The sequence below is a fragment of the Onychostoma macrolepis genome, chromosome 15, assembly GCF_012432095.1.
Source record: "Onychostoma macrolepis isolate SWU-2019 chromosome 15, ASM1243209v1, whole genome shotgun sequence".
Taxonomy (NCBI): Eukaryota; Metazoa; Chordata; class Actinopteri; order Cypriniformes; family Cyprinidae; genus Onychostoma; species Onychostoma macrolepis.
In genome coordinates, this window is record NC_081169.1 from 4,507,717 (window position 1) to 4,534,182 (window position 26,466).

The 26,466-nt window shown below is 39.0% G+C and overlaps 1 protein-coding gene across 2 annotated transcripts; it reads left to right on the forward strand.

Annotated features, from left to right (window-relative positions):
* The first annotated feature begins 3,521 nt into the window (after positions 1-3,521).
* On the forward strand, positions 3,522-5,617 carry LOC131554368 (putative nuclease HARBI1). 2 transcript variants are annotated; one of them, XM_058799673.1, is made up of 6 exons: positions 3,522-3,654; positions 3,734-3,769; positions 3,868-4,422; positions 4,492-4,607; positions 4,704-4,815; positions 4,910-5,617. In XM_058799673.1, the coding sequence occupies exons 3-6, from the start codon at positions 3,951-3,953 to the stop codon at positions 5,278-5,280; spliced, it is 1,071 nt and encodes a 356-aa protein (XP_058655656.1). In that variant the 5' UTR covers positions 3,522-3,654; positions 3,734-3,769; positions 3,868-3,950; the 3' UTR covers positions 5,281-5,617. The 2 variants fall into 2 exon arrangements, with proteins under 2 accessions (XP_058655656.1, XP_058655657.1); XM_058799674.1 differs by having other exon boundaries at positions 3,734-4,422.
* The last annotated feature ends 20,849 nt before the right edge of the window (positions 5,618-26,466 follow it).

Sequence of the window (26,466 nt, forward strand, 5' to 3'; positions counted from 1 at the left end):
CATAATATATGTGTGTGTACTGTATATATTTATTGTGCATATAGAAAGAAACAAACATACAACATAAATATTTTGAAAATATTTACATGTATATATTTATTTTCATATAAATTATGTCATATATAAATATATTTAACATATAAATGTAAAATTGTTCATAAATATATACATGCATGTGTGTTAGGGGTATAATGGTTCACAAAATTCATGGTTCGGTTCGATACGATACAGTGGTGTCACGGTTCGGTACGTTTTCAATACAGCAAAAAGAAAGAAATGCCAGAGCAATTTCCTTGATTTTTACAAATGTTTTATTTATTAAAACTAATTTTATACTTTGAACAATGGTGGAGCTATACTTGACCCATCTTCTGGGGTGTCTTCTTAGCAGCATGTAAAACAAAAACAGTTCCGGTTTGAAGGATTTCAGCTGATGTAGCCTATTGTCATGTAGCAGATTAATCTTTTCCAAGTTTAAATAGATTTTTACCTTTTATAGGCATTTTTTACGTTTATAAAGCCTGTTTTTCTAAAAGTGTGTCAATAAGACATTTGGGCTGTTACAAAGCAAAATGAAGCAGTATTGACAAAATTCATCTTTGCAATGCAGAGGAAACATAGAAGTTGCACCCGAATGGCATTTAGATGCTTTTACACACTGTTTAATGCAGCTCAGAGGTACATGCAATGCTTTAACCTGCAGTTACAAATGCATAAATAATGTTTTGACAACTGATGTTTGAAATTAATAAAAAATTAAAAGATACTTTAAATGTGAAATTAAAACCACCAGCAGGTGGCAGCAAGTCACTGTTAATAAGTGAGTCATTGCAGTTTAACCGAATCATTTAACGGGTGATTCATTCAGGAACGAGTCTATTAATTAACTTCTTGCTTATTGAACTGTTATAAAAATCATTTGTAATCATGCTGATTTTTGGAGAGAAAAAAATGGTACTCTTCTGTGTTATTGTTTAACTATATGAAATGATGTAACTATATACATTTTATGCGCCCATATCTTGAATTTTGTGATCATTCTAAATGCATTTTAACTAGTGCACATGCACTAGTCTAAATTTTATAGGATAATATGCTGTAATAGGATTAGTCCAATGAATCGTTCAGTTTGTAATGCGTACTGAACCAAAAGCCTCGTACCGAACGGTTCAATACGAATACATGTTTCGTTACACTCCTAATGTGTGTGTATTTATATGTACATAATAAATATACACAGTTCACACATATATTATATAAACAAAAACTTTTATTTTAGATGCAATTAATCGTATGACAGCACTACTGCACTACTGATAATACATGATAAAAAAATAAAATAAACTGGACGCAAGAACAGAGGCCTGTTGCACAAAAGTAGAATTAAGACATCCGGTATAAATGACTCAGCTGAGCTCAATGAAGCCAAAACATGTGCGTCCAGGCTTAATTGGTTGCACAAAGACCAAGCCAGGATGAGCAGACACGGATTCATTAAGCCAGGTGAAACCAATCCTGGATAGGTGCGCGCTCACGGCTCACTCAAATAGACCCCGCCACAGATCACAGATTAACTGATTTACCATGGCAACTAGAGCCGCGTACTTTTCCCCGTCGGAAGCACAAATCCTCATGGAGGCATACGAGGAGGTAAAAGATATAATTAAGAAGAAAGGCAACACCGCCACAGTGATAAAGCAAAGAGAAAAAGCGTGGCAAAGTATTGCAGACCGCCTGAATGCGTAAGTAGTGCACAATTACACACTCACCGCTCCGCTGAAACATCACAATTACAATTCAAATATTTAATTCACATCTCCAAAAACGCAGTTGTACTGTAATTATGAAACGGTTAAATTTTTAATTGAAATGCACTGCAGATATGAGTGAAATTGTGTAAAGTAACTCCATCACACTGTATAAAGCTATGATAAATTATTATTAAAGCCTTACATTATTATTTAACGTTACGCTCAGTACGGTTTAATCTTAGCCGTTGTACTCTGCTTCTTATGTTGTCCACCGTTTTTTGTGTTTCTCCTGCTTTTATTAATGTAAAGCTGCTTTGACAGAATGAAACAATTGTGAAAAGTGCTATATAAATAAAATTTAATTGAATAAATAGATGAGCTATAATAATAATCACTTTAATTTATATAGCGCCTTTCAAAGGACCCAAGGTCGGTTGCTCACTGCACTGCAAAATGTCTTTCTTACTTAGTATTTTTGTCTTGTTTTCAGTAAAAAATATATCTAAAAAATCTTAAATATTTTCTTGAGCAAAATTACCTAGGAAAATAAGCAAAAAAATCTGCCAGTGAAACAAGAGAACTTTTCTAAAATTAAGTGTTTATGGAAAAAGTAAACTTATTTCAAGAGAATTTTTCTTATTATATTGACAGATTTTTATTTTTTGCTTGTTTTTTTGTCTAAACTATACTTATTTTGCTAGGTCATTTAGCAAATCAAGAAAATACATCTTTATTTAAGATTTTTTTTTTTTTTTTGATATTTTTATTGAAAACAAGACAAAAATACCAAGTCATTTTTTGCAGTGTGACTCCATTAAATGTTCTTGTGATAAAGTGTGTGTGTGTGTGCGTGTGTGTGTGTGTGTGTGTGATGTAGATTAAACATGAACGGGCCAAAACGGACATGGCAGCAGGTCAAAATCAAATACAAGGACATTCTGCAGAATGGTATGGTCCCTGACTAATATTTAACAAAGCACAAGCATATATTGTACCCAGAAGGTGCCTGCTCACACATTGTCTGTACTGTTTTAGCAGTGAAAAAGAATACCCACAGACAAGGCACGGGTGGTGGGTCACCAAAGGTTGACCTTACCCCAGCAGAGGACATGGCCTTGGAGCTAAATAGAGGCAGGCCCGTCTTAGAGGGGATCCCTGGGGGGAAAGAGACGAGCATAGGTTCCTCCCAAGATGCCACCCGCTTCATTCAAGGTATGTCCTTCCATCTCTACATGGGATACAACCACATTCATATTGAATCAATTTGGACTGTCTGACTTTGGTTTACCTATTGCCTTGCAGTGTCTGGCAGCACTGTGTTCCTGTTAGAGCCACCAGCACAAGCACCAGACGATGCTGATCCAGTGAGTACTCCATCAAAGGCATACTGTAGGCCTGGCATGTCTTGTCTACTAGCTTCAATATGAATCCGATTAAATGTGATAGGGTGAAAGCCCCAGTGCAGCAGCAACAGCACATGATGGAGACGATGATGAGGAGGAGACCATCTCTCTGGATTCCAGAAGGCATGAGGTATCATGTTAAGACTGTGAAAGTACTATTTACTCTACAATGGTGAGGAGTCCTCATCAAAATCAAAAAATCTAATTTCTTTTACAGGACCCAGATGCTATACAGTGGGAAAACCAGCCTGGCAACATAGTGCGTATTAATAAAAGGACACCACATCCTGCCAAATTCCAGCTGCGCTAATTGTATTGTGTTCACAGAGCTCACAAGCTATCAGAAAGTTGTATGGCAACCACCTCCGCGCCAAATAGAACTGGCAGACATAGACATTCAGTACAAGAAGAAAAAGATGGAAAATCTTGCACTGGAGTCCAAAATAAAAAAGAGGACAATTAGGAAACTGGACCTTGAAATAAAAAAACTTGAGAGGGAGGTGAGATATGCCTTCAATGTACACTGTATGCTAACTGTAACACAAATGTATTAATCATTATTTTTCTTTCCTCCCCCAGCTCCAAGAAGATGACACAGCTCAAAATAAAAATTAGGTATATTCTCGTAAAGTCAAGTGAGCCATGACATATGAGCTCTTATTGTGAGCACACAGGACGGTGGCATCTTTCTAAGGTTTTTTTTATTTTCCCAGCAATCAGTACAACCAAGTCATCGTTATAAGGCACCGGCCTCTTTTGCCCACCCCCCCAGCACCAGGTGTGGCCACTAGCCTATATGAAGGCCCAAAATTGTGTGTTCCTTTCTGCTCTGACAATGGCATGCCCATTCTTGCGAGATGTGGTGGATGAAGAAGCACTTGTGCTGAGGAGAGCCTTCAGGCGAGAAAGGGTCTTCAGGGACCGGTTGGACCCACTGGCCTTCCCTGATGACCATCTATATGAAAGATACAGGTTTTCTGCAGATGGCATCAGGTATCTATGCAGACTACTGGGTCCCAGGATTAAGCACCGCACTGCACGGAGCCATGCACTGAGTGTGGAGCAAATGGTTTGTGTGGCCTTGCGCTTTTTTGCTAGTGGAGCCTTCCTGTACTCAGTGGGGGATGCAGAACAGCTGAACAAGGCCACAATTTGCCGCACAATAAGGAGTGTGTGTCTGGCTATCAAAGCATTAGCAGATGTCTTCATCTCCTTCCCTGGCCACAGAAGACTCTGTGACATCAAAGAGGAGTTCTATAGGATTGCAGGTAAGAGGATCTACAAATTACAGGACAACTGTTAACACATAGTAGGATACTCATTACTTTGTGTGACAGGTTTCCCCAATGTCATTGGTGCAGTGGACTGCACACACATAAGGATAAAAGCCCCCTCAGGTGCCCATGAGGCCGATTTTGTGAATAGGAAATCCTTTCACAGCATTAATGTTCAGGTGAACATAACTTTTTGATATTGTCCATTGACGAACACTCTGCATTGCCAGTGATGTGCATTGATTGGTGTAATATTCCTCATCTTATGATTTCAGATGGTCTGCAATGCTGACTGTGTGATCAGCAATGTTGTGGCAAAATGGCCTGGCTCAGTCCATGACTCCAGAATCTTTCGGGCCTCTGAAATCTATCAGTGCCTATCACAAGGTAAGCCACACAACCCCTATTTATAACCATCATGGCTGTGTCAAGAATATCACTGTGTTTATGAGGTAGTAATGATGAGATTTTGTGTTGACAGGTGAATTCTCTGGTGTGTTGCTGGGAGACAGGGGGTATGGCTGCCAGCCTTTTCTCCTGACACCTTTCACAGACCCCCAGGAAGCACAGCAGGCCTACAACCATGCCCATGCCAGGACCAGGGCCAGAGTTGAAATGACCTTTGGCCTCCTGAAGGCACGCTTTCACTGCCTTCACAAATTAAGGGTCAGCCCTGTTAGGGCATGTGATATTACTGTGGCTTGTGCTGTCCTCCACAATGTGGCCTGCCTGAGGAAGGAGAGGGCCCCCAGAGTGCCACCAGCCATGGACTGGGACAATCCGGCAATCTTCCCTGATGACGACAGTGGTCGGCTGCTGAGGGACCAATATGTGTTGAATTATTTTAGTTAGTATGTGTGCTTTCAATTTTGGTTAAATATGTCCTGCGGTGGCAGAGGAATTTGGGTTTTTTTGGGTTCGTTTTTTTACGAATTTGGCCTCTTATGATGTTTGTGCGGTATACTGTGTGTAATACAAGGCTGCAGGGAGGCTACTGCATCCATTCATTTGTCTGTTCAGTTGATGTGTATGGATTTGTCCTGCATTTATTTTAGTGTGCAGACATGCAGGGTGTGTTATATACAGACCTTTGAATGTGTATGTATCATTTTGTATAATATGCTTTGATTCTGTGCTTTCCATCTTGTAGAGTCACTGTGACTTCAGTTTCGAAAGGAGCTGATGGTTTACCTGCTTTGTTTTGTCCTTATTCAATAAAGGAACATAATGTTACACATTGTGTTTTTATATTCATATGGAATGTGTATTTGTGTATTTGTTTATATGACAGAGTACTAGGGCCACACTGAGGAAAAAGGATAAAGTCATAAATTTATGAGGCTGGTTCTTTCTGCAGAAAAGCTACATATTCTTTTTACAGTTTTGATACTTATGACAATGTGATACTTAATATTCTGGCACATCAGCATGTCTTTGTTTATGAAACCATACTGAAGTACAATTTAACGAAATGCCCCACATCTGTCATTTTAACAACTGTCCTCCTTTAAAACAACTGGTTACAATATTATGACTTGTCTTTTTTTTCCCTCTGTGGCCCTAATATTCTATCATTTTATATATAGCCTTATAGTCTATGGGAAACTGTAAATTATCTAATGATAGCAACATCATCTAAAAATCATTATTTATCCAAAATGATTGAAATTAATGATCACAAACGTTTAAATAATGACAGTGGGTCTAGTTATATGTGATAACAATGTATAGTGAGCAGTGAAATAACTATTGGTTTCCATTTGTGGTGACTGCTGACTGACATTAGGGATGAGATTAAATAGATCCTGGAATTTAGCCTGGTCTGGAGCAGGCTAGCTCCACAGAATAAATCTCCATGGTAATTTATACCATAACATATCCTCCTGCCCCCTATCCAGCTTTAGTGCAACCGGATTACGGATCAATTGAGCCAGGATCACCAAGATATCCTGGCTTAATCCCTTATCCTAGTTTTGTGCAACAGGCCCCAGCTGTTACTTCTTGCTCAACTGGTTGATGAAAACAAAGATATAATCAAATGAACATTTGGAGTTGGGATAACCTCCAAAGCCAAAGGTGATAGGCCTGCCTTTTTAAAAGCTCATTAGTGTCAAATGTTTCTAAAATGTTTATGTTCCAAGGCTGCCGGCAACAGCCAGAATAGGAATATAGGAATATAGAGTTTGTGGTTTGGTCTTAGTGATATATGAGTCCTTTTCACTTCTCCTAACGTTTCTCAGATTTAGGAGCAAGTTTTATGAAATGCTCTTAGAGCAACAATTTAGGACTGACACGGCCATTATTTTTTACGATTTTCTCCTAAATCGGCGAGTTATTGGCTACTTTTAGCCTTAAGAAGTTTTGCGAATATGGGCCCTGATTGATTAACACATTAGTAAGATTTGTTGAAGCTTAAAAAGCCACATCAATGCCCCACTCAATACTGCTATTGGAGCCCAGATACCGTTTTAACTGACCTCTGTCTTTCTTTCTCTTTACTTCCTTTGGGTGATCTTTCATATCCACAAGCCGATTCAGCATGGACCCATAGCATCTAATACTAATTAACATTTTTGGGGGTCATATATATAAGCTTGAGTTGAAGCCACTTCTTCAAGCCCCTCTTCAGTAGATAGAAAGCCAAATAAGTTTAACCTTAATAGTGTAAAGGTTATATTGGCAAATTAAGTGAATTTTTTGTTAATGTTTCAGTTAACCACCAAAGAGGCTGTTGGGGTTGATAAGAAAAAAAAAAAAAATTATATGTTTTATGTAGAAATAAAAAGAGAACTGAGAGTACCCAAGAGTCTGGGGCACTGGATGAGGTTTGCTAGGCAGACCACACATCAGAGTCATCTGACTGAAACAGAAACAAAGATAGATAAGCAAAAAACATAAAAAAAGAAATCAGCACATTTGGTTATTTTGTCTCTGTGGGAAAAATTCAAAATGACAAAATTGCATTACAAAAAGATAAATATAAATAAACAGGTTAATGTAGGCAATGTCTACAACATGTACGTTTCACTGTGATAGACAAGACAAATACCTGTGAAAAAAGCAGTGAACAAAAAATTCAAATCAAGTATTTGCGCAGAAGTACATATATTAATATAAAACATTACACCAGTGAAAATGTTCTTGTTAATTTTTTACATTATTTTTCTGTAATGTTACTTAGTAGGATGAGCAATAAGAATAGAAATACACAATGGAAATTATGTTTTCCATTCAATATGATCTTTTTACTGAGCTCACCCATATTTTTAGTTTGTTTGGAAGCAAAATCTGTAATGACAGACTTTAATTTTAAAGTCATTTAGAAGTCACTACAACACTACTCGCAAAGAGAAGTACACATCACTAATTTAATAGTTGCACTTTTCTCAGATATAAAAGGTAAAGTACACTTAGAGCAAAAACCTTTTTTTCCTTTGACCTATTCCTATTCCTTACTTTTTTAAAGAGTGTATTAAAAATATAAAGGTTCACAGATTCACTATTAAGACCTTTGCAAGAGTGGGACTTTCACCTCTTCCAACCAGAACAATGTGTACACGCTAAAAAAATGCTGGGTTATTTTTTATTTTTTTTAACCCAAATGCTGGGTTCAGCCTGTTGGGTCATTTTATTGGGTTGTTTTTTAATATTTTTACCCAGGTGCTGGGTAGTTTTTCTGTAACTAAGTTGCTGGGTTATTTTTTTCTACCCAACCACTGGGTTGAGCTTGTCTTCGATGAAACAACCCAGTTGCTGAGTTACAGGAGAGAGCGGTTCTTAGCGCTGCCGCCACCGCCGATTTGGTGCACTTCTTCAGCAAAATTAAGGTTTGTATATGTCACCGATGTTAGGGCCGAGGGTTATGTACCACACTCCGGAGGAGCAGACACCAGAGGACACCAAGAGACAGACAACAGGAATAAAGTTAAAAGGTAAGTTTTTATTTAGGTTAAAAGGGATAAAAGCAGGGGGGGGGATGGTCGTGGCTGTGGCTTTAATGAAGAGAGGGGAGAGGGGTGCTGGTAGGTACTATTCCCGTGCTCTTGGTAAGTATATTCTTCTCTAGGCTGCTCGTGGGACAGACAGGGGCTTCTCTCGTCGTAAGGCTCGTCGAATAGGCTCGTGGGACAGACAGTGGCTTCTTTCGTCGTAAGACTCGTCGAATGGCTCGTGGGACAGACAGTGGCTTCCCTCATTCAGCTTCGTTGTCGTGCTCGTGGAGCCACCACTCCACTTCCAGCAGTAACTGCTTTTTCTTGGCTTCCTTACAGGAACAGACAAATGGACAGTGAGACGGACATTAGCAGGTAAGATGAAATCGGGGTACTTTACCAGCCTACGCCTCGTTCTGTGCATGGTAGAACGGCGTCGTTGGGAGAAAGAGTGGGACTGGCCTCCTTTGATGGAACACAGCGTTACGTGAACTGTGGCACTTTAAGTGCGCTGGGATTCTCTCCTCCGCACTGCGCGCACAACTTCAGGGATCTAGACACAGCTGAGGGACAGATCAATTTGAAAGAACCTTCAATAATTATGGGTCAATTTCATCCATCAGAGACTCAGAGAGAACATAGTCGTTTGATCTCACCACACTTGTGCATAAATCACTCTTGTAAAGCTTCACACGTGTTTAAATCACTCTTTCAGACACTGCAAACTCACTCTCTCTTCACAGCGATTAAGCAACTTGTTTCTCTTCTCTTCATAGGGTGGATGTCTCAAGGATTAATGGTGTTCAGAACATGGACATGGATTCAGCGATCTTCCCAGCCGCTCACAGTTACTGTTCCTCACTGTCAACAAGATGACACACACTGCCCACAAACACAGGTTAGTCGTACACTGGTGCTGGTGAATCTTCACATGTGGTTTTCTCAGAGAAGTGAATCAATAAAGGGTGCACTTAACTTTTCCTCGGTGAATCACATGAATCCTTGTGGCGTATTCCCACCTCTGTTCTGCCAGTCACTCTCCTTCTTTCTCCATGCAATTTCTCTCACTCACTTCGTTGCGGTGCTGTTCGTGGTTTCTTCAAAGGACTCACTTAATGAGCATGTCTCGGGGGACCCAACAATGAACACCGATCTGACATTAAACCTCAGCTTTTCCGCACTTTCCGCTGCTCACTGTCACTGCTGCACACTACTCAGAACGTCTTCTCTCTCCAGGCACACACACTCTGTCCTTCCAGCCTCTCTTTATCCTCCTTTTTCCCGGCGGATGCTTCAATGAAGCGCCGTTATTTGCTTCAGCTGGCGCTCATTATACCCATGACGGGTAAACCCAAAGCCGGCCCGGTGTTACACCGGAAGTTCTCCCCCTAGCAACAAGTCCCATTTAATTTGTTCCGGGTTTGTTCACCCGGTGACATATACATCTCAATTCATTTATAAAGTCTTTACTGTGCAGTAAATTGTATTATTTTATGCAACGCAACATAAGGACAAGATGTCAGTTAGCTGCGTCAGCAGCTGTCAGTTTGCATGATGGAAACGCCTTTTGCCTTGCATAACATAAATGCATTTTATTAGTTATAGAACTGAGTTTAAGTTAATTTGATGTTAAAATATGTTCTCTAATCTCAGTACGTTTGTTTATGGGCAGGTTTTGGAGTCAGTCTTGGCATCTTTCAGCTACGAATGAAACACAAGGCCGCTGTCTTAAAATCGCAGTTCCCCCGCGAACAGCAGCCCTTTACCGGCTCAGATTTCAGTGACACACTGGCACAAGAATTAGCACTATTTCTGTGAAAAGCGATTACAGAGAATGGTTGAATACACTTAAATTAAAATGCTTTTAAATGTTAAATTTTTATGTCTAAGACCGATCTCGAATCTCCCTTTTCTGTCAAAGATATTAGAAAAGGTGGTATCATCAAAACTATGTTCCTTCTTAGAGAAAAATGCTATATGTGAGGATTTCCTGTCAGGTTTTAGACCATATCATAGTACCAAGACTGCTCTCATTAGAGTTACAAACGACCTGCTCTTATCATCTGATCGTGGTTGTATCTCTCTAGTAGTGCTACTGGATCTTAGCACCGCATTTGACACTATCGACCACAACTTTCTTTTAAATAGACTAGAAAATTATGTTGGCATTAGAGGAAGTGCACTGGCATGGTTCAAATCGTACTTATCTGACTGCCATCAATTCGTGGCAGTAAATGAAGAGGCATCATACCAATCACAAGTGCAGTATGGAGTACCTCAAGGCTGAGTACTAGGCCCCTTACTTTTCACACTTAACATGTTACCCTTGGGAAACATGGCATTAGCTTTCACTGTTATGCTGATGATACTCGGCTCTATATTTCTTCGTGACCCGATGAAACATACCAATTTGCAAAACTAACGGAATGTATAGTTGATATCAAAAACTGGATGACTAGCAATTTCTTACTACTAAATTCTGAAAAAAACAGAGGTGTTAATTATTGCACCAAAAACTTTTGCATGTATTAACCTAGATCACTGTCTAATACTTGATGGATGCTCTGTAAATTCTCCGTAATCAGTTAGGAACCTAGGCTTACTTTTTGATAGCAATCTTTCCTTCGAAAAACATGTTTCTAGCATTTGTAAAACTGCATTTTTCCATCTTAAAAATCTATGTAAATTATGACCTATGCTCTCAATGTCAAATGCAGAGACATTAATTCATGCGTTCATGACCTCGAGGCTAGATTATTGTAATGCTTTATTGGGTGGTTGCTCTGCACGTTTAATAAACAAACTCCAGCTGGTTCAAAATGCAGCAGCTAGACTTCTTGCTAGAACCAGGAAGTATGACCATATTAGTCCGGTTCAGTCAATACTGCACTGGCTCCCTATTAAACATTGTATACATTTTAAGATATTGCTAATTACCTATAAGGCCCTGAATGGTTTGGCACCTCAGTATGTCAGTGAGCTCTTATCACATTATAGTCCTTCATGTCCGCTGCGATCTCAAAACTCTGGCCATTAGATAATACCTAGAATATCAAAATCAACTGCGGGCGGCAGTTCCTTTTCCTATGTTGCGCCCAAACTCTGGAACAATCTACCTAACACTGTTCGGGAAGCACTCTGTCAGTTTAAATCTAGATTAAAGACCCATCTCTTTAACCTGGCTTACACATAATACACTATCGCATTTCTATAATTCAAATCCGTTAAAGGATTGTTAGGCTGCATTAATTGGGTCAACCGAAACCGGGAACACTTCCCAAAACACCCGATTTACTTGTTACATTGTTAGAAGAATGGCATCTATGCTAATATTAGTCTGTTTCTTTCTTATTCCGAGGTCACCGTAGCCACCCAGATTCAGACTGTATCCAGATCAGATGGTCACTGCAGACACTCGGATCCAGTCCGTATCCAGATCAGATGGTGGATCAGCACATAGAGATGACCTCTGCAGCACTGAACGTCAGCGGAGACCAGGACAACTAGATGAGCCCCAGAGACTGATCCCCAGTGAAGACCCTGTCTCTTAGACGGCCATCGGGACAAAACCACAGGGACCAGATGAATCATTTGCATAGTCTGAGTCTGCTGCAGCCTAGATTTAAACTGCTGACTCTGTCTGACCAGAGGAGAATGACACTATTTCGACACACTATTTCCCCGTCTAAACACTGTAAATCTGATGTAAAGCTGCTTTGACACAATTTGTATTGTTAAAAGCACTATACACAGTAAAACCTTCAGTGTTAAATCAGTGTATGTATAATCTGCACTCAGAGTGTTAATAAAGTAACACTGAGTCAGTGTCAAAGTTAATGAGATAATTAGTTTAGTAATTGAGTAACAATTGAGCATTAATGAAGAACACCTGCTATTAACAAACTGAATCACTGAATGAAAGAGAAAGGAGAACAGAAAAAAGAGACGAGACAAGCAGAAATACAAGAACTACAACTGACTTCAACCACAATCTGAAAGACTTTTGAAACTTATTCTGCACTGGAAGTTTACTTTTCTTCATCAAACAGACTTCAAGAATCAGCATATTAATCTCAACAATGGTGACAATCAACATAAAGCTCCATGTTGTAGTGCATTCTGGGATCACCAATCAAAACTCATCCATGACTCCCAGCATGCAATGCAACATAAATAAATTATGCAGCTGTTTTAGTATTTTCTTTTATTCTTACTATTTCCTTTTGTTTTGCTATTTTGTTGTGACTTTTAGTAGCGTGTTTTGTAATGTTCACAGAGGATCTGTTTATCTGAATATGTTGATTGTCACCATTGTTGAGATTCATACGCTTTGATGTCTGTATGATAATGCAGTTCTAAGCTTTTAGTGCTGATTTACTTTTGAAATGTTTTCATATTAATCTTAAAACTGTTGGCTCAAGCTTTACATTTTATGTTTACAAAATCAAAAATTTCAACCAGTCAATGACTATGCTCTGAATAAAATCAGTTATGAAAATCACTAAACGCCAGTGATTTCTTTTTTGAAGTCTAACCATCAACACCCGCTTGCCATAACTAACATGTCTAAACAAACTCACAGCTACGGCAGCCAAAGTTATTGTGATGTTTTAAGTCAAGGGTCAAGAGCCCAACTAAAGAAAACACTAACCTCGATAATGGTAATTCAAACAAAACTAAAACATCAAGATCTAAAGTCAATCTGGTTAGTAACATGTGAAGCTGGTAATACTGTTTGTGGAGTTGTTTAATCATCCTCTGCTGAGATCTTGAGAGATTCAATGTCTTCTTTTATCTTGTGTTGATTTTATCTAAAGCCCTATTTGGACGGGACTAGTTTTCTAAACTACATTTGAGTTTCAATTCTTATCACCTGATGTCTGCGATTTTCTTGTACCAATTCGGACAGGACTAACTTCTCCATGTTTATTACAGAGGTGGGAGGGGCTGTTTTGTACATCTGGGCATTTCAGAGATCATGCAGTCTGTATGTGTGCATTGCGTATAGTCATTCGATTACCATTAGTATAATCAGTTTTACTACAAATACCATGGTGAATCTAAATGGCTAGTATAGCAAAACCATGTTAATGTGTGGTTGCTTTAGTTTTACTTTATTTATTTATAGTAAACCTGTGTTTAATTTTCATAAAGGTGCATATGTAATTAAAACATGTAATTGAGTGCAGAAATGACCGCGAGTAATTTTACCTGACGCTGATATTACAATAGCCAGTCTGAATGGTTTACATGATCTGGCTCTTGATTTCATTATTGTTTTTTTGTTTTTTTATTTCTTTGCCGGGAGGCAAATATATCAAACATGAGCACGGTAAGACTGTCTATGGTAATTCACATTGGCCAATACACACAAGGAAACGCGTTGTGAAAAAAAATATCACCGGCAATCACAGACATCGCATTCGGACGGGATTAGTTTTCTCAGTGAATTACTGAGTTTGCTGAAAACTCGTGGCATATTTGGATGGGTTTAAAATCACCAAGTACGTCTGTGAAACGTAAATTTCTCTAACGACCCCCTGTAAAACTAGTCCCATCCGAATAGGGCTTATGGCTGTGACTGAAGTCAGTTGTAGTTCTTGTGTTTTTGCTCATTTCGTCTCTTTTTTTCTGTTCTTCTTTCTCTTTCTTTCAATGGTTCAGTTTGTTAACAGCAGGTGTTCTTCATTAATGTTCAATCATCACTCAATTACTAAACTAATTATCTCATTAACTGTTACTGTTTTAACACTCCGAGTGTGGATTATATATACACTGGGAGTGTTGATTTAACACTGGAGGTTTTACTGTGTACAAATAATAGTGACTTGACTTGACTCGACTCGACTCTAAAATGCTTGTATTTATGTCTAAATTTGCCTTGTATTTTGTCCAAGCGTTTTTCCTTAATAATAAATGTTCATTAGGGGCCAAGCCCTGAAGGGGCTGTAGCCCCTATTGTGTTTGTACTGATGCTTCTTCTTCTCATCCAATGGGAGTCTATGGCAACCCTATGAACGGAATATAGGAAAATGATGAAATTTGGCACACTTGGACACTGTAAAAAATCCAATTAACAAAATGTTGGAAGGGCAAAAATATTTAAGTTTTTATAGCTTGGGCTTAGTTGAGAAGACATATTATATTAAGTCTGCACAAATGTATTTTAAAAACATTAAATGAATGGTTATTTTCAAATCCAGTCAACATTCAGAATGCTAAATGTTGAGTAAACTAATAAAAAACAAATCCAGCCAACACTGAGATCATTCTGCACGTGCACGCGCCTGAGTGACTTTGTGGGAGAAACAGCGCCGCCATCTTGCCAAGTTCGCGCATCAGGTAAGTTGCACTAAATGTTATTTTTTAAGACTAAATTTAATGATAAAATCATGCAACATATTCTATTTTTTTGAGTGAACATTTAGAAAGTGTTTTATGAGTTGTATATCCGAAGAAAAGTGCATGTGTATGTCAATTTCAGGTGTCAGGTAAGTGGAACTGAATAAATATTTGTACTTAACGTTAGACTGAATCTATCAAAACATATATTTAAAAGGTGTAAATATTTTATTTAAAATGTATATACAGTATTTATACACAAACGTACACCATATATAAAAACATTGAATAAGTGTTGTATGATATGTCTTAGGCAAATTTAAGTGAAGGGGATGTGGTCTTTCACCTTGTTTAATCCATAAAACACTTAATATCAAAAGCTGTTACTATAATGAATCTTAGCTCATTTTGGAGTGTTGTATGATATTTTTGTGTTTCCGTGATATGAAAAGATATGAAGAGATTGTCTTTCTCTCTTTTATAAGCCATTATGCTTAATAGGACTAACGTTAATCGAAATCTATGAAACGTGTAACTTAATGTAAACCACAGTAATACGCTAATTGGAAGTTAACATGGGCGTGTTGAATGGGTTTTTGCGTGTGCAAACTATTGCAATTGTCCCGTGAAGTAAAAAGAAGACATTAAACGTGACTAAGAACAAGCCACAGTGAAATGTCGCTCTTTTCAAACGGGGCAGATTACACAGTGTTTCTGTTGTCGTGAAGGCGCTTCGGAAGAGAAGTTTGTCGTTCCGAACGAAAATGAACAACTGAATCGTTTCACAAGGCCGTTCAAAGTGTCTCAGTCAGTTCCCTAGGTAGTGAATCACTAGATCGTGCACAGGGGTTCCTGCACTGGGTCTGGGGAAGACCGTGGCTCAGTAAACACTGGTATTTATCAACAACAAGGCAAGGCAGGGCAAGGCAAGGCAAGTTTATTTATATAGCACATTTCATACACAGTGGTAATTCAAAGTGCTTTACATAAAAGGAAGTGAAATAGTCATTAAAAATAATAATAATTAAAAATAATAATAATCACAACAATAAAAACAAAGTGATTTAAAAATTGATTTGAAAAAAATTTAAAACATTTAAGAATAGAAAATGATTATACAGTGCAATCAGTTCGGACGTAGCACAGTGCTCATTCAACAAATGCACAGCTAAACAGATGAGTTTTGAGTCTGGATTTAAATGTGGCTAATGTTTTAGCACATCTAATCTCTTCTGGAAGCTGATTCCAACTGCGGGCGGCATAATAGCTAAAAGCGGACTCCCCTTGTTTTGTATAAACCCTTGGTATTTCTAACTGACTCGATCCTAATGATCTGAGTGGTCTGTTAGGTTTATATTCAGTGAGCATGTCTCCAATGTATTTAGGTACTAGGCCATTGAGAGATTTATAAACGAGTAAAAGTACTTTAAAATCAATCCAAATTGTAACTGGAAGCCAGTGTAAGGACCTGAGGACTGGTGTGATATGCTCAAATTTTCTGGTTCTAGTCAGAATCCTGGCAGCAGCATTCTGGATGAGCTGCAGCTAATGGTCTTCTTTGGAAGGCTGGTGAGGAGACCATTACAATAATCCACCCTGCTGGTGATAAAGGCATGAACAAGTTTCTCCAAGTCTTGACTGGAAACAAAACATCTAATTCTTGCAATGTTTTTGAGATGATAGTATGCTGATTTAGTTACTTTTTTGACATGACTACTAAAACTAAGGTCTGTCTCCAGAAACACCCCAAGATTTTTCACTTGGTTTTTAGTTGATTGACCCCTAGAGTCAAGGTACACTCAAAAAAGTGATTCGGTCTAAATTGACATTTTATGTATTTCAATTGCATTACAATTTTCCATCCATTTAGATTACATAGTTTTAACATAAACAAATCAATAAACTTAATGCGATTCATATGCATCAGTCATGCATGAATGAAACAGGTAAGATTTATGTAATAATTCACAGCAAAGTCCCCACACTGCTCAGTGTTCATGTGTTCCCACACTACAGAGTGTTCAAGTAGAATTGAAGCAGTGCTGAAGTTAAGAAGATAATTATGTGATGATTGATCATTAATGATGAACAGCTGCTGTTATCAAGAAGAATCACCGAAGGAAAGAGAAACACAAGAACTACAACTGACTTCAGCCACAGACGAAGATGAAATCAACTGAAAAAAAAAGACATTAAATCTCTCAAGATCTGATTAAACAGCTTCACAAACAGCATCAGATTGACCAGATTGACTTTATTTCTGTCAGACTTCTAGAGAAGCTCTTATTGAGAATTAACAGAGGTTTAGATGCTTTATTGTTTTGTTTGAAATCACCATCAAAGAGACCAGTGTTTCCTTTTGTTGGGCTCTGGGCTCTGGGCTCTGGGCTCTTGACCCCTTGACACTTTGGTGTTGCTATTACACTGGTTGCTTTAATTGTGTGTTTATATAAAACACACTTAGTTTAGCCAGTGAAACTAAGAAAAAAGAAAAAATAGAGTAGGGGGCAGATGGTCTACCGATCTAGTTTCAAGTCCAATGTCTTACGAATATGTGTGGATTTGTTTTATAGCTTCAGATCTAGTTGCATTGTAAAAGATAATTTGAATAATTTACAAATCACTTTGTGCACAAAAAGTTTTCATCTGCAGCAATACAAAGACCACAGACATCAAGAATCAGCGTATGAATCTCAACAATGGTGACAGTCAAGAAAATGCTTCATGTTGCAATGCATGCTGGGCAACACCATAGTACAAGACTCTCCCATGTATCCCAGCATGCATTGCAGCATGAATAAACAATGCAGCTGAATTGTCTGATTATTTTCTTTTATTCTTACTATTTTATTTTACGTTTGCTGTTTTAGTTGTGACTTTTAGTAGCTTGTTTTGTGATGTTCAGAGTTTTATCTGAATATTTTGTTGACTGTCACCATTGTTGAGATTCATACACTGATTCTTGATGTCTGTGGTCTTTGAATTGCTACAGATGAAAACATTGTGTGCACAAAGTGATTTGTAAATTATTCAAATGATCTGATATTTACAATATTGCAAGATCTAAAGCTACAAAAAAAAAACTAAAGCGGTATGACATCTATATAATCAGATATTGGACTTGAAATGAGATCGGTGGATCATCTACCCACGACTCTTTCTTTCCTTGGCTTTGCTGGCTAAGCTAAGTGTGTCTTATAGAAACACAGTTAAAGCAACCAATACAATAGTAACACCAAAGTATCAAGGGTCAAGAGCCCAACAAAAGGAAACACTGGTCTCTTTGATGGTGAGTTCAAACAAAACAATAAAGCATCTAAATCTCTGTTAATTCTCAATAAGAGCTTCTCTAGAAGTCTGACGCTGTTTAATCAGATCTTGAGAGATTTAATGTCTTCTTTTTTTTCAGTTGATTTCATCTTCGTTTGTGGCTGAAGTCAGTTGTAGTTCTTGTGTTTCTCTTTCCTTCGGTGATTCTTCTTGATAACAGCAGCTGTTCATCATTAATGATCAATCATCACATAATTATCTCCTTAACTCCAGCACTGCTTCAATGTTACTTGAACACTCTGTAGTGTGGAAACACATGAACACTGAGCAGTGTGGGGACTTTGCTGTGAATTATTACATAAATCTTACCTGTTTCATTCACGTATGACTGATGCATATGAATCACATTAAGTTTATTGATTTGTTTATGTTAAAACTATGTAATTTAAATGAATGGAAAATTGTAATGCAATTGAATTACATAAAATGTCAATTTAGACCGAATCATTTTTTTGAGTGTATGCATTCACCTTGAGAACTTCATCTTTGTTTCCAAATGCAATGACTTCAGTTTTCTCCTTGTTTAACTGAAGAAAGTTCTGGCACATCCAACAGTTTATTTCATCAATGCATTGGCAGAGTGAGTCAATGGGGCTATAGTCATTTGGAGATAAGGCTAGGTAAATCTGGGTATCATCAGCATAGCTGTGATAAGCAATTTGGTTCTTTCTCATTATTTGACTTAGTGGGAGCATATACAGGCTAAACAAGAGTGGTGCAAGAATTGAGCCTTGTGGGACTCCGCATGTCATGGACGTCCACTTAGAAGGGAGAGGTTATTATATGAGTATAGGAGAGCATAAGTCTAAGTATGACCTGAACCATTTGAGCACCATCCCAGAAAGCCCGACCCAGTTTTCCAGTCTCTCTAGAAGTATGTTATGATCATCAGTGTCAAACACAGCACTAAGATCTAGTAGTACCAGCACTGATATTTTGCTAGAATCAGAATTGAAGCGAATATCATTTATTATCTTAATAAGCGCGATCTCTGTGCTATGATGTGCTCCGAAACCAGATTGAAAATTGTCCAGGTATCCATTTGAGTTTAAGTAGTTGTTCAGCTGATTAAAAACTACCTTTTTAATAATCTTACCTATGAAATGAAGATTTGATATTGGTTTATAGTTGGTCAACATTGCGTTATCAAGATTGCGCTTTTTCAGAAGGGGCTTAAGAACTGCAGTTTTCAGGGAGTTTGGAAAAGTCCCAGAAAGAAGTGAGGCGTTCACCACATCTGCTTCTAAACAGTTAAGCACACTTCTGAAAAAAAGATGTGGGAAGTGTGTCAAGATAGCATATTGACGATGTAAGGTGCTGTACTATTTATTTCAAAATTTTGCTATCAATTGCTTCAAAAACAGACATAGTCACTTCTTTTTTGAAATTGCGGTCGAATCTGTGTGATCTCTGCAAAACTAGATATGCCAATCTCCTCAGAAAAGAAGGAAGCAAACTCATTGCATTTGCTGTCGGAGAGCATTTTACTGGGAATCTGACTTGGGGGGTTTGTTAGTCTCTCAACAGTAGCAAAAAGATTGCGAGAGTTGTTTAAGTTACTGTTTATAAGGTTTGAGAAGAAAGTCTGTCTAGCTGTGACTAGTTCCACAATGAAAGCATGAAGGCTGTCTTTATAGATGCTATAGTGAATTTCAAGTTTTGTCTTCCGCCACATCCACTCAGCTTTTCTGCATTGTGTTTTCATACTCTGAACTGCTGCTGATTTTCTCCATGGTGATTTTTGTCTGCCATTCTTCGTGCAGACCCTTGCCGGAGCAATATCATCAATAACATTTTTAACTTTTGAGTTAAATGAATCCAGGAGAAGATCAACAGAGTCTGCAGAAATGCTTGGTGTTAAAGATATAGCCTTCATAAATAGCGCACTAGTGTTCTCGTTAATGCATCTCTTTCTGACAGAGACAGATCTAGATTCAGTGGTAACAGAGATCAATATATCAAAGAAAATACAGAAGTGATCAGATAGTGCTACATCCTTAACCCCCTGGGGTCGACAAACGCATATATGCGTTTTGAGGCAGATTTTCCTGATAAGGCCGAAATGAGCTTGAATTACTCTGTCGTTTTTGATCGTACAGATAAGAGCAATACACCATTCGAATCTGTAAGGGGTCTACTTTTATTTGTATACACTCATAATAACAACTAAACTTTGTGTTTTGAAGAATAAAGAAAACAAACAGGGTGCTCTCTGTCTTCTCCGTCTCCATGAACTGTTTTTAGAAACGCGTCACTAAAATGAACTGTAACTCAGCAAATACTTCACACAGAGACATGGGAGTTATATCTATAGAAAGCTTGATGTGTCTACTTTGAAATGTAAGTCTTATCGAAAACAAACATTCTGTGAAATTTAAAACCAACACGATGTTCAGTCTGTCCCGTCTGACTCATTATCTCTAATGTGACCCCGCCCTCACGCGACTCGCGCTGTTCATATGTAAATAGCCATGTGGTAAGTGCGCGCGTGCAAACGCCCAACAACACAAACAAAGAGGAGGTCCTTCATGGCGGCTTCTGTTCGTTTCTGGAAGAAGATGCGCTGAGTAAAGGCAGGATTTCCCTCGAAAGAAGAACACGATTTCATCCAGCAGAGGAGATAAGTAATGTTTCTTTTTTACATTAGTTACCGTTATTGTGACATAAACTTGAACAGATCTACTAACAGTTAGCTGGGTTTTCCCCCAAACGACAACATGATGAATGCTACGCCTCTAAGAATGTTTAGACCATGTTTATTATTAATACTCTGTTCACAAATAGATTTTAATAGCGTGCTAAACAATAATAATTCGTTTCTCAGATATATAATATAATTTTTATAGTACAAAGTACATCCTTTTATTGTACAAAGCATGCTTGAGTCTGTGGCTACATAATCATATCATAGGCTACTATAAAATCATACATACTAGACTGTATGACTACAAAATCATAGTTGGGTTTTTCCCAAACTATAATTCCTGACTACAATGTTTGAAATAGTGTAAAACATTTTGAATATGATAGGCAGTTCATTGTATTTAAATTTCTTACGCGATGATGTTTTCATGCTCTATATAAAACAATAAAAGTAATATGAGTGTACACTGTAACATGATGAATGCTACGAGTCTAAGTATGTTTAGTACATGTTTATTATTAATAGCCTACTCTGTTCAGAAATAGATTTTAATAACGTGCTAAACAATAATAATTAGTTTCTCAGATATAATATTTCTTTCTCTTTTTATGATAGTGATATATATGATATTTATGATATATATACAGATGTTCCTGATATTAACATGCTCACAAATGTTTTTTGTTTGTATTTTATTGAATCAGATACCAGCACCAGATGTATCCTGATGTCTCTTCAAACTGTTTTCCTCTGAGAGCGCTGCACCAACATCAGATGTTCAACTACACTGATATTCTATGTCAAAACAAGCTCCTTTTCTACTGATTGTTTTTTTTCTTCTTCTTGAATCCATGGAAAGAAGTAGAAACACTTAAATAACACACGTAAATATCAGGTATCTGCTGCAGGAATGACTCAAAGTCTGTTCACATCTCTGTGGTTAGATCAGTGTGCACAATAATGTGTCTTTGACCTTCATTATGTATGTTTTGATTATACTGTGTTGTAAATAAAATACAAATAATTTAAAAAACCCTTTTTTTCAATCTCCTCACATTCTCTCTTACCTGCCTCACAGTCACAGTCACACTGATGGGCCATTAGGCGCCATTAGGGGAGGGCCCTTTGTCTCTCAGGTGAGACTCACTTAATATTCATGGCCATTGCCACTCCCTCGCATATAGACCCTCGATCACAAAACATGTCTTGAACATTTTAAATCAATATATTGTTTTCTGTGAATGAGTAAGCAGAATGATTTTCACATAATTTTGAAGTAAATATTCTAGCCTACAAGACTGATTACTCAAAAGTCTTGTTCAGGACTATTTAGTGTGGGTTTTATGGCCTTATTTCAGCTACATTTTTTTTCCCCAAAACTTACAAACCACACATAATATTTTTTTTCTAAAAAATGCAAACATGTACATCCATCTTGGTCACATATTATTGTAGCACAGTTTGTGCTGAATACAAAAAAAATTACATGTTGGTCAATAGTATATTTTAAGTAGCTGAAATAAGCACAAATATCAGGGCATGTCAAAACATCTCAAGGGCCCCAAAATGACCTCAGACCCCAGAGGGTTTGTATAATTTATATCTTATTAACGACTCGACCAGCGAGTATTAATACAGTATATTTTAGTAATTCTGCTTATTGTTGATAATAATACAGAATTGATTGGGAAATTTTGCTTGAGCAACAGGTAACACGATCTATGGCAAATAATTTAAGATTTGAAAATCAAGGCACCAGACTATTCATTAAAAATGAATCGAGAGTTTATTTACTTACACATACACATACACACATTATGGCAAGATCAAAGCAGTTTGAAGAAAGTTAAGCTATTCTCTTTCCTGAGAATAAAGACGACCTTGGGACGTCACAAGCAGAAGACTCCGTTATTGTTATCTTTTAACGATTCATTCAATTCAATCAGCTCAGCGAATTAAAGATTTGTTTGTTTTACTTGCTGTGAGTTGAAGTTGAGTTGAAGGCTGTACTTATTGAGGGGTTGCTGGAGGGAAGACCCGAACTTTCCTGCTGACGTGTTGTTGTCGCGTGACGTCACTCGGGATTCCTCCTTTGGATTTGATGGCTTCCTGGCAGCGAGCGAATAGCAAGTTTGAAGTTCTTACACGGCAGCTTTGCAAATTTTTCTTTGGTCAGACGTGGACAGGGTGTTGAAGTCTTTTAGATGATCAGCCAGATGTTTTGCAGCACGAAGGAATGCAACGGCCAGACTTTCAGCCAAGTTTCTTGCAGTTTCACCAGTTGTTCAACCCGTTCAACCCTTGTGCAAAGTTGGGTGTCTGTTTTTATCGGACAGGATTAAGTCCATCCTATTCACTGTCTGACACAATCACATTGTCTCTGTAGGGCGGAGCCCTGCCCAGCACGACTTCTTTTTCGTGCATACATTATCTGCTCATAAATATGTCACCTGGAGGAAATATCCTAGCAGATTTCTATAAAGTGTTATAATCATACCTTATGATGCTAAAAGTCAACATTCATCCTTTTCACCATGTTGGAATCAACATAACGTGTAATTTAATACCAAACATGAGATAGTTGTCACATCGAATATCTATAATTTTACCTACTAAACGGGATAAGTCATAGATTAAAATATCCTAAGTTCTGATAACTACAGTAAGATAAATGAAACATAAAATACCACATTCATATATATATTGTCTCTTGAGTATATTGCTTTAATAGCAGCAGTCTTTTCTGGATTGTCCTTTTTGAAGATCCTTTGTCCATAAAAGTTTGGGTGTTCTTTTCTTTTTGGAGAAGAAGAGAAAAGAGGTGCATTCCTTTGGAAGGCGGGATACCAAAGCTGAGGTCGTGAGGTCATGAGGAGTATCACGTTGTGTGGCTCTGGTGATCTTCTTTGCTGAGACGAAGTTGTAAGTCAGTCAATTTTTTGTTTATCGGAAGGTAGTTTATGGTAAGCGGGGTCTCAGTATCGCGAATGCTCTGGTTCTGGAGCTTCTCCAAAGGAGTAATTATTGGTTGTTAAACTCCAAACAGATGTAGCGCGGACATTTCATCCTCACCTTATCATGTTTTACGAGTCTCTCGAGGTGGTAAGCAGAGTATGGCCGGATGCTAGTCATAGAATTGAAGCGTTGTGTTGGTCATTTGCTCATTTTACGAGCTGATGATGGAAGATTAGTTCCAGTGGAATGTTCTTAAGTTACTCATGTGTGTGCGTTCTTTTCGACCAGGTTCTACACATCCCCCTTTCGCTCGGTGAGGTTCCCTTTGCGAACGTCGGCGGGCGCTGGAACAAGATACAGGGAGAACAGGCACACACAAGACACAAACAACATCTCCATCACTGACTGAATCCTGGTGCAGGGCAATTTGGAAATGGACAGGTTAGAAACTTGAGAGGACATAGGGGTGCAGGGTTCAGCATGATTCGTAATCTGGTAATTTTGATTGGATTAATTGTCAAGGGTTCGACGAGGCGGTATATGCGTGATCTCAATCAGGTTTGTTGAGTTTTCAGGTTCGGGTTCTTGGTCAGTTCTATCACATCTGAAAATGCCGGGACGCCTGACATGCATTTATTGAAAGACTCTTGAACGGTGTTCACTCGCTTGTGTAGGAGGAAGGCCAGTGTCAAAGTCACAACATATCCTACAACCGTAGAGATGCAAAGCGCGGTGTCAGCGGCAGACCAAGACCGAATAATTGGCGCGCCAGCGGGCGGAAGGCGTGCAATAGCTTCTAAAGCTGTATTGACAGGAGTCAAATCAATTACTTGCGTTCCTTCCTCCTTGATCCTTTCTTCCAATTCTGGATCGAGGACGAAGGAATGCTGTTTGAAAAAGGGTGACATTTCAATTTCAGCCTGATACTCATCGTCGGTCAGGTGATACAATGCTAACTTGTCAATGTGGAGGATCGAGCCCTTAGGGACAGTGAGCCATAGAGTTTGGTTGGGCAGGATAATGCTTGTGGCTGTATCACTAGAGTGTTGACTAGTCATCGGTTTCCGATGATTTTGGCAATGTTAGTGAAGGGAGTCAATCTCAATTTCGGGACCTGGGTTTAAGGATCGGCTAAGGGAGTTCCTTGATGAGGGGACTAGAGTGACAAGGAAATTATAGTGAAAGAGGGAAAAGGAAAAACACACAGAGAGACACAAAGAAAAACACAAAAGGCACACGGACACTGAATGAGATGAGGCAGCAAACGAGTATCACGTGTGGAGTAACTCCTCTCTACTAGAGGTCGGTCCTAGCAGTGTGGCGGAGGAGAGTGTGTCAGTGTTGTGTTTAAGCAAGGCTGCTATATGTTTTCCTAGAAAGACAGACATTATGTTAGTGTGGTGTAGAGCATATGATTGTCGGTCTGTGTCAGTGGGCTTGCTCTTCCCCCTGGTGCCTCTTTATCTGGTTTCGATGGACCCATCGAAGGACTGGCTCGCTGCGCCCTTGTCTGATTTTGATTCGATAGGCGACAGGTGAGAGCTTGTCTGTTATCTCGTGGGGTCCTGTCCAGTGAGGTAGGAACTTCTTTGACAGGTGATGAGAAGCGTTCTGCTTTGGTTTGGCAAAGTTGTAGTACCACACTTTGTCTCCGACATTGAGCTCATGGTGAGAGGCCTTTTGGTCGTAGTAGGCTTTACGACCTTCCGCGCTTCTTTGGAGTTGCTGTTGCGCAAAGGCGAAAGTCGTTCTCAGGTGCTGATGCAACTCTTCCAGGTACTGGTGAGTGGTATAGGCGGTGACGAGATTTAGGTCACCTGGTTGGTACAGCAGATGTAGTGGTAGCGTCATACTTCTCCCTGTCATCAATGTGAACGGGGGTACTCCGGTAGACTGGTGAGGGGTGGCCCGAGCGGCCATCAGTACCAAGGGAAGTTTAATATCCCAATCCTTTTGATTGGTAGATACATACTTCTTTACCATGCTGACCACTGTTCTATTGGCCCGTTCAACTTGACCCGAGGGAATTGGATGATGGCTTATATGGAGCTTGGCCTGTATACCCAGGAGTTTCCACACTTCCTGCATGATTTCGGCGGTGAAGTGGGTTCCGCGGTCAGAGTTGACCCTTAAAGGCAGTCCAAATCTTGAAAAGATGTGGTTCATTAATAGGCAGGCTGTTGTTTCTGCTGTATCATTGGGAGCTGGGAGGCATTCTATCCACTTTGTGAATTTGCAAACCACGGTGAGGAAGTATTTGTTACCCCGTGTCGACCGTGGCAGGGGTCCTACCCAGTCTATTTGGAGGTCCGACCAGGGGAAGGTCATTCCTTTCCTTTGCAGTGGGGCTCGGTGATTTGGGTTTGCCGGGTTGGAACTGGCAACACACCAGGCACCCTTTTACGTATTCCGCCACATCTTGTTGCATGCCAGGCCAGTATGCTACTTGCTTGAGTGTCTCATAAGTGGCCTTGGCACCATGGTGTCCAGCGCATGGTGTGACATAAATGAGAACGCCGTCTCATAGATGCAGCATGTGCTTGATAGAGTGGAGCGTGCGGAGCTCGGAGGAAGTGGCTAGGTCGGAGGTGGCAATCGGATGTGTTAAGGGGTCGGAAATGTGAAGTGCCGTAGTTCGCAGTGTCGGATCCGCAGTTTAGAGAGTGAGGAGATCGTCAGCAGCGAACTGAGTTGATAGGGCAATGTGGGAGGAGGTGGGGGTTTGTACGCCAGTGGCGTGTTGGCGGCGGGTAATAGCTGCTACGGAAGGGTTGGGTGGGAGGGCTCGAAATGTCCAGGACTCTCCGTGTAATGCACCTGCTTTGGCGAGGGCAT

Coding starts and splice junctions, on each gene's coding strand:
- LOC131554368 (XM_058799674.1), top strand. CDS start 3,951: ATGAAGGCCCAAAATTGTGTGTTCCTTTCTGCTCTGACAATGGCATGC. Junction 4,423..4,491: donor GGAGTTCTATAGGATTGCAG/GTAAGAGGATCT, acceptor TTTGTGTGACAG/GTTTCCCCAATGTCATTGGT. Junction 4,608..4,703: donor TTCACAGCATTAATGTTCAG/GTGAACATAACT, acceptor TTATGATTTCAG/ATGGTCTGCAATGCTGACTG.